At 41.2% G+C, this 14856-nt stretch overlaps 1 protein-coding gene and 1 long non-coding RNA gene across 3 annotated transcripts in view; one reads left to right on the forward strand and one right to left on the reverse strand.

The window, feature by feature from the left end:
• Nucleotides 1–14856, reverse strand: part of LOC111875455 (C-Maf-inducing protein) — a 267590-nt gene that overhangs the window by 118523 nt on the left and 134211 nt on the right. For both annotated transcript variants that reach the window (XM_023871719.2, XM_023871717.2), the window contains exon 2: nucleotides 11308–11436. In XM_023871719.2, the coding sequence (XP_023727487.1) occupies nucleotides 11308–11436 (129 nt within the window). The remainder of the gene's footprint in view (nucleotides 1–11307; nucleotides 11437–14856) is intronic.
• LOC111875456 overlaps nucleotides 1–14856 on the forward strand; it is a 134651-nt gene that overhangs the window by 93914 nt on the left and 25881 nt on the right. The gene's annotated exons all lie outside the window — the stretch shown is intronic.

The following is a 14856-nucleotide window of genomic DNA, read 5'->3' on the forward strand; positions in this document are numbered from 1 at the left end:
ACTAAATACACCTTCAACTAATTCGGACAATTGAAGCAAAGGCAATCATTCAATTCCACTTTGTTCCATTATGCGAATAGACTGACAGTCTGCCCATAATTCGGAAAAATAACACAACCCTAAGCATGAAAACCATTTTTACGAAACGTCTGTAAAAGTTGCAGCACGGCAGACTCTGTACGGTCTCAGACATAGGCCCAAGAACATCCAGTGCGTGTTAACTGTTTCGTTTTATATTCCGTAGAACAGAGCCATCTGTAAGAGCGACAAGGGTCGCACAGTGTGGGAGCCAATGGCGCAGAATTTCAAACAGACATCAATGATACTGGCAGCTTTATGCCGGCAGGTTTTGATAAATTTTCAGTTATTTCCAATTTAATATGACCCCACAAAGGATTTCTACCCTTTGAGCTTAGTGTGTTCAATCAGCTGCGAAATTTGCTCGCTGCTCTTCAAATATATGTGGCGGCGTTTCCCAAGGTTCTCAAAAGCTTTTGAGTTATGAATGCATATTTCGATCTCCAGTTGGCTTCAGTGTGTGAAAGATACCAATATGAAACACTGACTTTATCACCGGTCACAATCAATGTGAAGTATTGTAATAAATTCTTTCCAAATTAGATACCGATTGCTACATAGCGGGACTCGAAATAATAACTCAGTATTGTTGCTTATTTTATTACTGCCGTTCAGTATTAATGGCTTTCTTCTCCCCTTAAGTCACTACTAATACCTTCAACTCGTCTTGTCACTGTTGTGATTAAATTACGGAATTTAAAACAGTTTAGTTTTCCAGACAGATTTCTTGCACTATATTTTACACACATTTTCTTACGAATTCTCTTTCTAAAAGGTTCGCTTTCTTTAGTCAATAACTGTGTAACACGATAGATAACTCCTCCCCAGTGCAGTGAAACTGTCGCTGGATTTTCTCTGAAGACATTCTGTTACGATTTAAACAGCCTTTAAAGCTGTCATTTCTTCCTGTTCGCAGTATGACACAATTTTTTACTCTTCTTTGTGCTTCGGGCTGTAAGGCATAGTAGTCTTATATGCAAGATAACAATACTTTCACTATAAATTGAGGAGAAATGTTACTTATTCATAGCCATAAAAGTATTCGTACATCCTAAATGGTTCTGACAATGCAGTATGACACTCTCAATTACTGGATTCTTGGGGTTTGTCCATCGTCACGTATTCTAAAAATAACTATAGAACACAACTTTCCAGAAAGGTTGTGTTCTCCAGTTTTTTAGAATACCGGACGATGGACAAAGTCCGTGGACCTAGTAATTCCGAAAAAAATTTCATCTCTCCGCCTCTCTTGAAAAATTATATATAGTGTACAATTTACGCCCTTTATTTTTCACATTTGATAAAAATATTATAAGGGATGATTCAAGGAAATAGCGGTTCCGATCTAGAAAACCGAGATTAACGGCCGTGAGGATTCGTTGCGCTGACCACGCGACACACTCTATCCGCAAAAGCTGGCATTAACTTCGCCGACAAGCGGCGGTCGCTCGGTCGGTCAGTATAGTTTGCTTGCGGAGTAAATCCACGGAGTTTGCTTTTGTTTTTGTATAGGATTACTTCTCTATGTTACGACCTACATTATGACATCCATGTTAATTTTATAGCGTAAATTCAATCGTCATCATCATCATTCTTTCTAGTATTTGGGGCATGAAGACATGTTACAAATGTTACAGAACAAGGCTTTAATTGTTTCAGAGGTGTTCCCAAACTCTTTCCCCTTCTGATGACGTTTTACAAACTATTTCGGTATATCGTCAACGCCCATCCTGTAAGCGTGCTCTTTCCAACTTCTTCCACAGTTGTTTTCTAAATTCCGTTAGCTGCACAGTTGTAATTTTCTCGTGGTAATTTTTTCTCTTCCTTTGCGGTGTGAAAGGGCCCAGTAGTCCCCATGAAACGCATTTCTGCTGACATGAACTATATTGGTATTAATGTTAAAAAGGTACTTGTTTGATGTCCGAATGAAGCAGTCACAATCTTGAATAAAAGAAGTAAAGGTATCCCTGTAACAGGCCGTGGAGGCCCATAGGGTTGTGAGATGTTGAGGTTTCCACGTTTTCTCTAGACAATCGGCTCATAGATGGCGGTAAGGTTGTCAGCCTTACTCGCCGGCAGCCATTTACCCCCAAGAATATTCCTGGTACTCATTTCTGTTAGAGGATGAGTCGACCCCAGGGTCAGAGAGCTACTGGAAGAATTAGGTAAACTGAAAAAATCCACCTCATCGGGATTCGATTCCGCGACCTTCCGGCATGTAGCATAGTGCCTCAACCAACTACGCTACCTGGTGCCTCCACCATCTTGAATATAAAACATATGTTTACGGCGACTTACGCTGTTGCGAGAGAGTGACCGTGTCCTACTTTAGGGTATCACCCAGAGTTTACCTGATACGTCTAACTGAAACCATTAAGTACGTTTATGAAATTAGCTGACTGATTTGTAAAATGAAAGGAAAACAGCAAAACATAACAGGTCCACTGATAATTGGTCCGTCTCTGTTTTTCATTGTCAAGCAAACTACCCTGTACACGTTATACTGAATCTCTGCGGAAGTTATCAATTTCGACGTCTAAATCGGTGTCAACATTCGGGTAACCCCATTTCGCCTCTAGTAATATTCATCACATGTATATCGTAAGTTTGATGAAGCATACATCCTTTTGGCTATGTATCCAAAAAGTCGTGTGTATATATACACTAGATGAAAGTTATTTGAAATATATATCAGAGAGATTAGTCAGCACACATACAACAAAACCTTGACGCATTTCATGTCACTTCCCCTCCTTTGGTACCAAAAACTATAGATCTGTTGCATAACTAACTTTGCGACAATAGACTTTTATTAGCAATAAATGAACTACAGGCCAGTCAGATGTCCGCTGCATATTAACGAACGTCTTCAGAAAATAAGTAACCTCCGACGGAGTACACCTCTCCATTCTTGCTAGGTCTACATGCGTCATTCCGGAGAGAGTGGCTCCTGTAACAAACATCACGTAGCAGCTGGGTCTCAACTGTGCGGATTACGATATCAGTTTTACAAATAACCCACTTTACTCCACACTTAATTCGTAGTTATCTTGCTGCATTCGGGCTAGTGACGAGAAATTTGGCATAACCGATCTAATTTAAGTCATGTACATTGGCCGCTGACTACAGTGGCCTCGCAGTCAAGGTAGGCCGCACACCGGCATGCGTCAAGACATGTAACAGTCAAGGCACGATGTCTGCGGCATGACGCAAAGAAAGGAGCATCGTTGAAACGAATGAGACTATGAAAACCGCCGCACACCGGTCTGAGTCATCATGCTGACGAATCACGAATGAAGCAAGACTGCGTCTTTTGTCTCATGTCTTGATGCTTGTCTTGACGCAGTTGGTATGCTGCAGCCCTAAGGCATGAACCGTCTTCGCCCGCTCGTAGATTCGAATCCCACTTTAGGTATGGATGTCTGTGTGCGTTTATTCTGTTTGTAGGTAGAGGCCTTGGGACGGGCTGATCCCCAGTCCAAGGAATTCTACCTACTGTGTATAAGATTGAGAAACTGAAAAAGTGGCCAAGGTCCTAAGGGCTGTAGAGCAATAGAGAAAAAATATATTGGCCTATTTCTGTAGACGAACTGCAGGCACCACGCAGAGGACAGTGAGCGACTAATTTCATCTTCCACTTGTTAGGCTCTTTAAGTCTTACTTAATTGTTAATTTCGTTTTAATTTGTCAGCTCAAATATTTTTAAATCCAATATACAGCACTTAACATTCCTCAACAGTGTAAAAAAAATGAGTTGTCAGAATTTATATTATTGTCGCTCAAATACAGAAATAAATACTTAAGAAAGTTTAGCTTGTTTGCCTAAAGATTCTATTCACAGCAATAAAAATTAGTTAAGACGTGTTTTTTTATTGCTAGTAGGGTGGGACGAAGTCCCTTGTACTGCGGCCACTTCTGGCCTATTGTACCAGCCCCAGATGATAGGTGAGGGTGATTGTGGAGCAATTGGTGGAATGAAGATTGGCAGGGGAAACCGAAGTACTCTGACTAAACCAGCCCCAGCGCCACTTTGTCCCCCACCAGACCCGGGATCGAACCCGGGCCACCGCGGTGGGAAGCCAGCTACTAACCGCTTGAGCTATGGCGCGGCCTAAAAGCTCAGACGTGTTAATATGAATGTATGAGACCAGCAGGTGAACACGTACATACATGTAGGATGTGAATGTCAATGGCAGGCACAGTGTAAAGAACGGCGTTGGGCAACAATGAATATCCGTATTTCACTTTCGAGTCAGAGACAATTTCAAAGAATGCCAATGACTAATAAAGAATCTCACGCGAATCTCACCTTATTCATAAGGTAAGCTCTAAAATATTCACCGACCTGAATAGGCTGTGGATACCAATATTCCCCTTCCTTAAGGTCATAACAGTTTACTTCGTACTGACATTTTTACCAATCATTGTACTTCTCTCCGCCTAGGTTTCAGCAGATAATTCCTGTCCTTCTAAATGTTGAAAATATAACTTAACACATCAGCATTGTCAATATAGTATTATTATTAATAGAAGTATTGTGTATATACTTATTCTGTTCGAAAACGTAAACATTTCACTTGATAGTCTGAGTATCTTAAAATCATTCACATGCATTCGTAAGCACGTTTATTATTTCCGGTCATACCAAATCTCATCTTCTCAGATATGATTAAGGAATTATCGTCATCAAACATAAAGAAAAAAGAAGAAAGCAGTCTTCTGGGATTTGGCACCGTGTATATGTGGTGTTAACCGACGTTTCGGAGGAATGTATCGCCCCCATCTTCAGGGTAGAAGAAAAAGTATAACAAATCTGCAAGCGACAACACCGTGAGAAACGGTAAACCCTGAAGATGGGGGCGGTACGTTCCTCCGAAACGTCGGTTAACACCACATATACACGGTGCCAAATCCCAGAAGACTGCTTTCTTCATAGTCACCGCCGTGAAAGCCTCAAATCTTACATAAAGAAAAATATTTCGACTACCTTGTCACTTTACATAGCGGGCTAAAGCATCGTAACAAAAATTGAACTTCTTAAAACGGTGAAATAAAATACAAGTCGGAAACCATTCACACTTCATCGGTGTAAAAATAAATTTACTCCGGACTTACAGGGGATGTTTCTGTCACCGTGCTGTGAGTATCTCCTTTAAATTTCTTTTTGTTATAGTCAACAGGAGCAAGAGACCTTTTTCTCCACAGCGTCCAGACTGGCTGTGGAGCTCGCCCAGTCTCCCATCAAATGGTCATTTGGGGGGGGGGACTCTTTCCCAGGAGATAAAGCGGCCGCGGCGTGAAGCTGACCACTCACTTCCATCTAGTGCCGAGGTCATGAATGCTACAGCTATACCCCCACTCCTCCATATGTCTTCAAGGAATAATGCTTGATTAATTAAGCACAGGGACATCTTATCTTTTTACCTTTTACAGACATCATCGATATCCATAAAGTTCGTAGCCTCAGTCCATGCCATACAAAAGAAAACAGAATTAATCCTCCGCATAAAGTCAGGTCTTCTCAAATCCTGAAGAGGGGCTCAGCTCTGTGATATCAGGTGCAGCAGCAATATAGTTCAGATATCAGAAGGATGACGAATACTGATTAGGAAGGATCCAGAACCAATTCTACTGTCTGAACTATTGCAAGAGTCTTTATCTCAGCCGTAAATATAAGGAAAATTCAGGAGTGTTGCCATTCGATTGAAGATATTAACAAAAAACACCAATTCTTAGGACGAGATTCAAAGTTAGAACTTTCTAAATAAGGTCATATTCGTTACCGTTATGTTTGACCTTCCGACCTCTGCTGGAGATCGTGAAATGTTCCGGCAAAATCTGACACACAGAGCATCCTCTGTTTTAAGATGGTTCTCCAACGCACGGAGTTTTCCACTGTAACTATGCAATGACAAACTGCATCCATGTTCTAAACACTCCTACCACGAACAATTTGGCTACGGATACACAGCCATATTGTGAAAGGTGTTTTCAGCATTCTACTGCCCGTCAGAAAAAATAATCGATTCAATGTGGTGGGTTTATTAAAGGAAGAAATTAAGAACCCATTATCTGCCTTACACCACTCTGCTCTTTGCAAGGTAACATAGGCCCACGCAAATTGTGGGTCAGTTTAGTCTACATTCCATTATCTACAAGGACAGCTAGGCTCTTGGTGTCATTCGGTCCATGTACATGTATGTTCCTCCGTGGGTTCGAATCCCACTCAGGGCATGGGTGCTTAGTATTTGTGTATGTGTGTGCGTTTTTCTATGTTTGTGTACAGGTAGAGGCCTTGCGACAAGCTGATCACCCGCCCAAGGAGTTCTACCGAGTGTCTAAGATCTAGTAAACTGAAGTGAAATGGAAAGTTTCACGGAGGTAGGCCAAGGTCAGAATTGGGGCTATAGCGCCAAAGGGGATAAAATCAATATACGGTTAAACTACTGGACACTTTTTTTTAGGAAGCATAATACTGTAAATATAATTTAGTTCCGGGTTAAGTAAGCTTCAGCATCAGTGTTGCACAAACTCTAAGATGCTGAAATATGAAGTCAGCCCATAATTAGGTCTTCAAAGGGAAGTTCAATGTCAATCACAAATGTCCTGTGTAACTTTCTGCGCCTCCGCTCAACTGGATGAACAAATTCTGAAATTGGCCCTATCTTTCATAAAGGACAAAAATTAGGAAGATTCTATCATGGCACTCCACCCAATATCTTTGTTCTCATCAATGGATGAAAGCAACTTCGCGTGAAATCCGTATTTAATTTATACGCGCTTAACGAAAAACCCAGATATTAATTATATGTGATGCGCCTACAACTTTTAAAAGAAAAAATTATAAATTTAAAAGTATGACTTATGTTCAAGAACGAAAATGAAAACAAGAAAGGAAACACGGTTAAGATTTTAGGGTCTACAGCTTTTAGTAGGGTCAATGCCCTTATACGGCACCTAAACATAAATTATCTATGACAAGAAAAGGATCGAAATAAAATTCGGTCTGCAGACAGAAAATATTTAGGAAATATGAGGTGCTGCATTAATAATGCATACACAAAAGAAGGAAAACATTAGTACAAACACAGGATAGCCTATATTTGGTTTCATTATCCTCCTGCACACCGTCAAGAAACTCCCCTACGATACCTGTCCAATGCCTGAAGCTCTTATTATATTTTCGAACATACAGGTGGAGTGGGCGTAGCCGCAGAGCTGTACCGAAATGTACTGTTTCAAATCTTGGCCTGCATATAATCTACATGGCCTACACACTGAGGGTTTTCTGCAGCCCGCCAGGCATTGCCTATCTCAGGGTAGTGTTTTCAACTAGGCACAAAGAAATATTTTGCAGAACAAAATGGAAGGATCTTTTAGAAATAATGGATAAACTTGGCCTTTCATTATATCCTTTAATTATATAGACTTATAATCCCAATAGTATCCAGCGAAAGAAGGACGGATTCATTAAAATATATGAGGCCAGATTAGAGAGCACTCTAAACCATGCATTGGAAGAGAATACATCCTCCAAGCAAAGAGACGAAACTATTGGTTACCTCCATATGCAATAGAATTGACGTATCGGTTGAAAAGTAAAACGACTCATTATTTGTGGATTAAACTGCGATGCTGAGACAAGTTAATTTCTGTTACTAGGGAATTCAATATCTCGACGAGGGAGATATGAACAGGACTGCAGAACTCTACAGTGTATACACACGTATAAGAGGCGCGTTCCGTAAAATGAATAGTAAATGGAATGACAACATCCACGTTCTGCAAAAAATATACTAAAAATAAAATATATCTAATGCAATAAAGTGAAGTAATATATATATTTTTTTTAATTTTGAAACATCCTTATTTTAGATAAACTGAACAACTGAGATTGCAATTAATTAATCCACTATAACAAAAATTAAATTAATACCATAATTTTAATTAATGGTTGATACCAATTAAAATCAGCGAGAACTCAAAATTATATGATGAATGAATAATAAACATCAAGCCTTTGGTATTCACAGTTATTAGGCCTAAGAAAATTAAATATAAATAAATTGTTCAAGATTGGCATGCCTCAAAATCTTATGAAATAAACCAATCCATTAACAATAAAACAAATATGATTTTAAAGCTGCTTAAAATCATGCAAGAATTTATTTCGTTTTCTATCTCATAATTTCCGTCATACGCCGAAATAAATAGTTCTTTTCGTGTAGGTTGACTTTTTATGATCAAGAATAAAAGATGTAAGTTTTGAGGTTTTCACTGCGATGACTATGAAGAAAGTCGTCTTCTGGGTTTTGGCGCCGTGTATTCTTCGTTTTGGCCGACGTTTCGGAGGAGCTACTGCTCTCTGCATTCACAAGCCATTCACCTGCTCTGAAGATGGAGGCGATACGTTCCTCCGAAACGTCGGGCAAAACGAAGAATACACGACGCCAAAACCCAGAAGACGACTTTCTTCAAGAATAAAAGAGTTCGAGAATGTACATACAGGGTTACTTTCATTCAATTATCTGGGAAAAACCTCAAGAGTTACGTAAAAATTGCGTGGCCGTAAAATAAGCATATGATTGATCTCTACAACGATCATTCGAAATATTTTCGCTGAAATGAAAATAAAATAGTTATACTTGAAAATTATGTAGAAAAACGTCTTCATGTAGTGTGCTATTTTTTACCTATTTTAACCCAAACTGGACTGGTTTGATAAATCTTCGTGTCAATAAAATTTCGTAACAAAAATGAGGGAGTGGTCGAGTAGTTTCATGCGTGCAGTCACAGCGACGAACAGACGGATCGAGTGATTTTTAACAGGGGCTCTGCAGGGCTGCGAACGCGCCTAAAAAAGAAGCTCTCCCTCATTCGCTTCAGAGCGACTAATAATCTAACAGGGTCCAGGATACGTTACAAACAAAAGCGACCATTCCTTTGTGCCCCTGTCGTTCCTTTGTTAAGAGAATAGGAAGCCAAGTGGATGGCTGTCTGACGTCACTGACCCCTGCTCAAGGAGACTCTCAAACGCTATTCTGTTTCATTCCAATTTTACTTTTTAATTTTAATGCCGACCCCCAGTAATTAGCCTACATGGCGGACGTAACAACTTGTGACGTGGGAACGACACTAGCAGAACCTAGCGTAGGAATTTTAAATTATGTATGTCAATACAGCTTCGAAAAAAATGCGACTTTTGTTAAGGCCGCAACTGAAGCAACAATATGGCGACCATGCGAATGTTTTCATTATCTTTAAATCTGATGGCATTACCTAATGGACTAGGGGAGACAGCTGCAATATTCAAATGACTAAGAACAGATCCAAATTCCAAGTTCTTTTGTGAACATGGAGACAAGTTTTCGTTTCTACAAAAACTAGTATTTTGCGGACTAGGTTTAGTGACTATCAATTTTTGAAAATGGAGGACATTGTACCATGAAGTTGGTATGTATATTTGTCTGTTTGCTTCTCAATCAGAAAACGTTTAAATGTCAGGGTTTATATGTTGCAATACCAGACGTCTCCAAACATCATTTAAGTGTGCAGTACCATGCACGGGTAAAATACAAACAGATTATGTTGTTTTACGGCGCCTTCGTTTGAAGGTTACATGCATTAAGAATTCAAGAGACTAGTTTACACTTATAGGGTGAGGTAATTCGCGGATTTAAATGACGTTTTTGAAGAAAGAAAGAAAGAAAGAAAGAAGGGATGAAAGAAAGAAGGAAAGAAAGCAAGAAGGAAGGAAGGAAAGAAAGAAGGACGGAAAGAAAGCAAGAAGGAAGTAAGGAAAGAAAGAAAGAAAGCAAGAAGGAAGGAAGGAAAGAAAGAAAGAAGGAAGGAAAGCAAGAAGGAAAGAAGGAAGGAAAGAAAGAACGAAAACAAGAAGGAAGGAAGGAAAGAAAGAAAGAAGGAATGAAAGAAAGAAGGAAAGAAAGCAAGAAGGAAGGAAGGAAGGAAAGAAAGGAAGAAAGCAAGAAGAAAGGAAAGAAAGAAAGAAAGAAAGAAAGAAAGAAGAAAAGAAAGAAAAAGGAAGGAAGAAAAGAAAGAAAGAATAATAAAATACATTCTGGAATCACTGTGGCGAAAGCTTCGGTTCAGCCCGGCCCTATCGCCCCCTTGTTTCATCCACGGCAGCGCCATGTTTACTTCCAGATCGCGGAAGCAGCAGAATCCTTTTGCCAGAGCGATTTATTTTCCCACACTCGGTGTGTGAGTGTTGATATTCATAACAACCAATTGGAAATGTCCAAAGACATCAGAAAACTGCTAGCCTCAATTCGGTCAACGATTCGTTTAAAATTTCTTCTTTCTTTGAAACCCCGTAACGACCCCATGGGATAACACAAATATTCTCCCCGACTGACACCAGAATTGTCTCCTCTAAAACACGAATAAGCAGTTGGAAGAACTCATGTTACAGCACGGTACACCAGACAGAGAAGAGATTAATTATGAAGACTTAAGCCACTGTTCAGAGATGACATCTCCAAACAATTTAAATCCGAAACAAAAATAAAATTACTGACGGTACCTTTAAACTCCCTCCAAAAGCTCTTCACGAATGACCCTCAATGCTGAATTGTGCGAATCATCTTCAATGGTAGAGCTAAAATGAAGGGGAAACCCCGAAAGTGAACGAACGTACTTGTTTACTTAATGAAGCTGCAATATGTAGTAGGATCATTGACGATGATGAAAAAAGTGCGCAAACATTTAAACCTCGCGTGTGATTACAATCCTTACAAACCGAGACCATAGGAATCCTTTGTACTGCGGTTAACTTTCTTAATTTATATTATCTCAAGATCTCAAATTTCGTGTTAGCAACACTAATTTCGATGCGTTACAGCAGAATCGTGGGACCGCCTCTGTGGTCTAATGGTCAGAGTTCCTGGCTACAGATCCAGAAGTCCAGGTTCGATTTCCGGCGCTACCAGATTTCTTTTGAGAAGTAGTGGGTCTGGAACGGGATCCACTCAGCCTCGTGAGGATAACTGAAGAGCTATTTCAAGGAAATAGAGCCTCCGGTCTAGAAAACCGAAAGTAACGGCCGTGGGGATTCGTTGCGCTGACCACGCGACACACTCTATCCACAGAAGTCGGCACTAACTTCGCCGACAAGCGGCGGTCTCTCGGTCGGTATAGTTCGCCTGTGGACTCAAGCCACGGTGTTTAGTTTCCTTACAGCACAATCGTATGAATGTATGCCGTTCTTACCTGCAGTAGCAGAGAGCCGTCCGAGACGACGATGCGGATACAGAACTTGTAGCCGACGTCCCAGCGAGCAACCACATACACCTCCTCCATGAAGGAATACGGGACCGACATGTACATGAAACCGGTAGGCTGAAACAAAAGGCCTCATGTCAAGACTAGTTCTGTACCAATTGACGTTAAGTCCGTCGGCAAGTCTGCTAAAACAGTCTCCGGACTGAATATTCTTTTGCTTTAAAATAATGGTCTTAATTTCAGATTAAACCGTTCAGTTACCCCAATGCACACCAAAAACTCATACCACAACAGGCAACGTCCAACATAGACAAAAATGAGGTATACTGAATCGCCCATTCTCAGGAAATACTGTAGAAATATTTCCTCAGTGAATATGATGATTGAAGGTTCTAAGGTATTTGAATCGAAGGCCAAGCCATAGCTCAAGGGGTTAGTCGCTGGCTTCCCACAGCGGCGACCCGGGTTCGATCCCGAGTCTTGTCAAGTGGGATTTGTGGTGGACAAAGAGGCGCTATGGCAGGTTTTCTCCGAGTACTTCGGTTTCCCCTGCTAATCTTCATTCCACCAATTGCTCCACAATCACACTCACCTATCATCTGGGGCTGGTAAAATAGGCCAGAAGTGGCCGCAGTACAAGGGACTTAGTCCCATCCCACAAGCAGTACTTGAATCGAATTTCGGATAAGTTTTTCTCAACTATTACAGGGAAATATTGGGATCATAACTGCTCTTTGATATATTATTCGTAGCCTAAATATTTGCTTGGTCTAAAAATTAATAGTCACACTTCGAAATAAATGTAAAGGTGTTAAGCACTACGCCATGAAGGCGTATGAGGTGTGAACGTATAGATCTACGTTTTCTTGATCTCGGCACTAGTTGGAGGTGAATGGTCAGCTTCACGCTCCGGCCACTTTAACCCCAGTAAAGAGCCCCCGATACCCATTGTATATAAGGTTGGATGAACCCCAAAACCGGTCTCGAGAATGCGGAAAAGTGAATATTCTTGCCTAACAGGGACTCAAACGCCGAAACCTCCGTCCTCCACGCAGTAACGAGTCGCTATACCGACTGAGCTATCCCAGCTCCTAGTCACACCTCGAAATTTCCCTGTTAAACACGGAGGCCTCATTACATACGGGGCTTCGGAGAATAAGACGTACACGCCGTTAATATTATCATAGCACCTCTCACAAACAGGCTTCCGTGGTACGGGATGGAACGGTATTTACCTATTCCATTAAGTTACACAAATATGAGGAACCACAATTTAAGACTGCGTAAAAGCGAGCGTGCAGTAACTGCTCTTCTCACCACATCGCATTTTCCATTATACGAACCTGATTCAACAAGGAGAGGCCCGTGTCAAATGTTGCGCAGGACAAGTCTTTTAAACTCCTCCAGGTCTCATAATGGTGACTATTAACGCTACTGTTTTCTGGGGTGTGACGCCGTACAGTCCAGCAGATACGTATATACGTTACAGAGAAGACAGCTACCTCCTGAACTATGAATTAGACTATACGGCGTTACAAACTAGACGTCAGTAAACTCTTTCCAAGTCTGTTTTAATCAATTTTCAGTAGTCTCATGGATGACATATACACTTAGTACCTTCGTTGGTTATTACAAATATTTCGTAAATCTAATTCAATTCAAAATAATTAATTGGATGTACTGTCACAGTATGCGGGGTAGTTCGGTTGGCATCGCGACGGTCTACTGCCTAGACGGTCGGGGTTTCAATTCCTAGTATGGACAATAAATTTGTCTCTACTCCACGGCGTCCAAACCGGCTCGGGCCATCCAATGGGTGCCGGCGGCTACCGGGGTGCAGCGGTCGGAGAGTGAATATAACCACCCACCTCTATCTAGTGTAGAAGCGAAGAATGGTGGAACTATATGTCCACTCCCCCATACATCTACATGGCTTGATGCTTAACGAATTATGTACAGAGACAACTTTGCCTTCTTCCTTTTACTGTCACAGTATGCAATATTTGTTTCCGTAACTACCTTGGTACTGTTTCGTATTGCCTAACAATCAGGCGCCGGGTAAGAAAGATACAGTTTAATGTACCGTACTACGTCGAACTTCTAGAACTTTCAAAGGAAACATAGACCATACCAAAATTACACAACCAATGGTCCTTCTGCACGTCCCACTTAGAAATATTTACGAGATTACTTCGGGATATTACAAGAGGCATTTCGCTCTAAGAGCAAAATTCATCCATGTGGTATGACTGTTTTCTTTCCATGGATTTGAAGGAAGTATTTTCAGAATGGAGACTATTACGTGTCGGCTGGTATGAAGCATGACGGGTTTAAAAGGATGTAAAAGGAAGCGGTCGTGGCCTAATCGAGGTAATATCCCATTATTTACCTGGAGGGACTCAGGAAAACAGCGACAAACCTCAAATGGTATAAAAATTATTTATTTCTACCTCCAAGAAAACGACATGCATCTCAGTTACAAAGATCGGTCCGCTTGATATATTTTGAGAAACATAACAGAAAATATAAATACGCCCGAAGAACAATGTCGCTTATTCCCTAGGCTTTAATGAATATGTTTCACTTACATGTTAGTTTAGCCTCGCCAGAGCTCAAGCGGTTAGTGGCTGGCTGCCCACCGTGGCGGCCCGGGTTAGATCCTGGGTATGGTCAAGTGGAATTTGTGGTGCACAAAGTTGTGCTGGGGCGTGTGTTCTCCGAGTACTTCGGTTTCCCCTGCCAATCTTCATTCCACCAAATTTTCCATCATCATAATCACCCGGGGCAGGCTACAAAGGCCAATCAGTGGCCTCCGTGCCGAGTGGATCCAGTTGGACTCCACCCCCACTAAGCGAATTAATACATGTTAGTTATTGATTTCTGTAATGAATTAAGAATACAGACTTAACTCCACATATTAATGCATTAGCTAGCCAACTAACTAACTAACTAATTAATCTAATAGTGCGGAAACCTTTCTTGAATAAATGATGGTGTTCTGCTGGTCAAGAAGTCCCTACCGTTTTCTGTTATTATTTAAAGGTTCACTAAATAGTGTAGGGGGAACGAGGTAATGTAGTCGGTTGAGGCACTATGCTACAAGCCGAAAGGTCGCGGGATCGAATCACGATGAGGAGTAATTTTTCAATTTACTTAATCCTTCCAACCGCACTATGGCCCTAAGATCGACTCAGCCTCTAAAGGGGCCCATACACGAACGAGTCCGACTCGGCTCGGGTTCCAATGAGCCAAACTCGTCCGTGTGCGGGTCACAAAGTTGGGAGTCAGCTCATGCGTCTGTGGTGAAATTAATCCGAGCTCGCCGAGCCAGAGTCGTACGTGTATGGGCCCCTTAACAGAAGTAAGTATCCGGAATATTCCTGGGGGATAAAGGGCGCCGACGCGTAAGGCTGACAACCTCACCACCATTTCTGAGCCGACAGTCTATAAAATATGGGAGACTCAATATCTGACAATCCTATGGGCCTCCACGGCCTGTTACAAGAATTAAAAAAAAAGTAAAGCTATCCCTGTAAC

Source organism: Cryptotermes secundus, unplaced genomic scaffold (assembly GCF_002891405.2).
Source record: "Cryptotermes secundus unplaced genomic scaffold, Csec_1.0 scaffold304, whole genome shotgun sequence".
In the NCBI taxonomy this organism is placed as follows: domain Eukaryota; kingdom Metazoa; phylum Arthropoda; class Insecta; order Blattodea; family Kalotermitidae; genus Cryptotermes; species Cryptotermes secundus.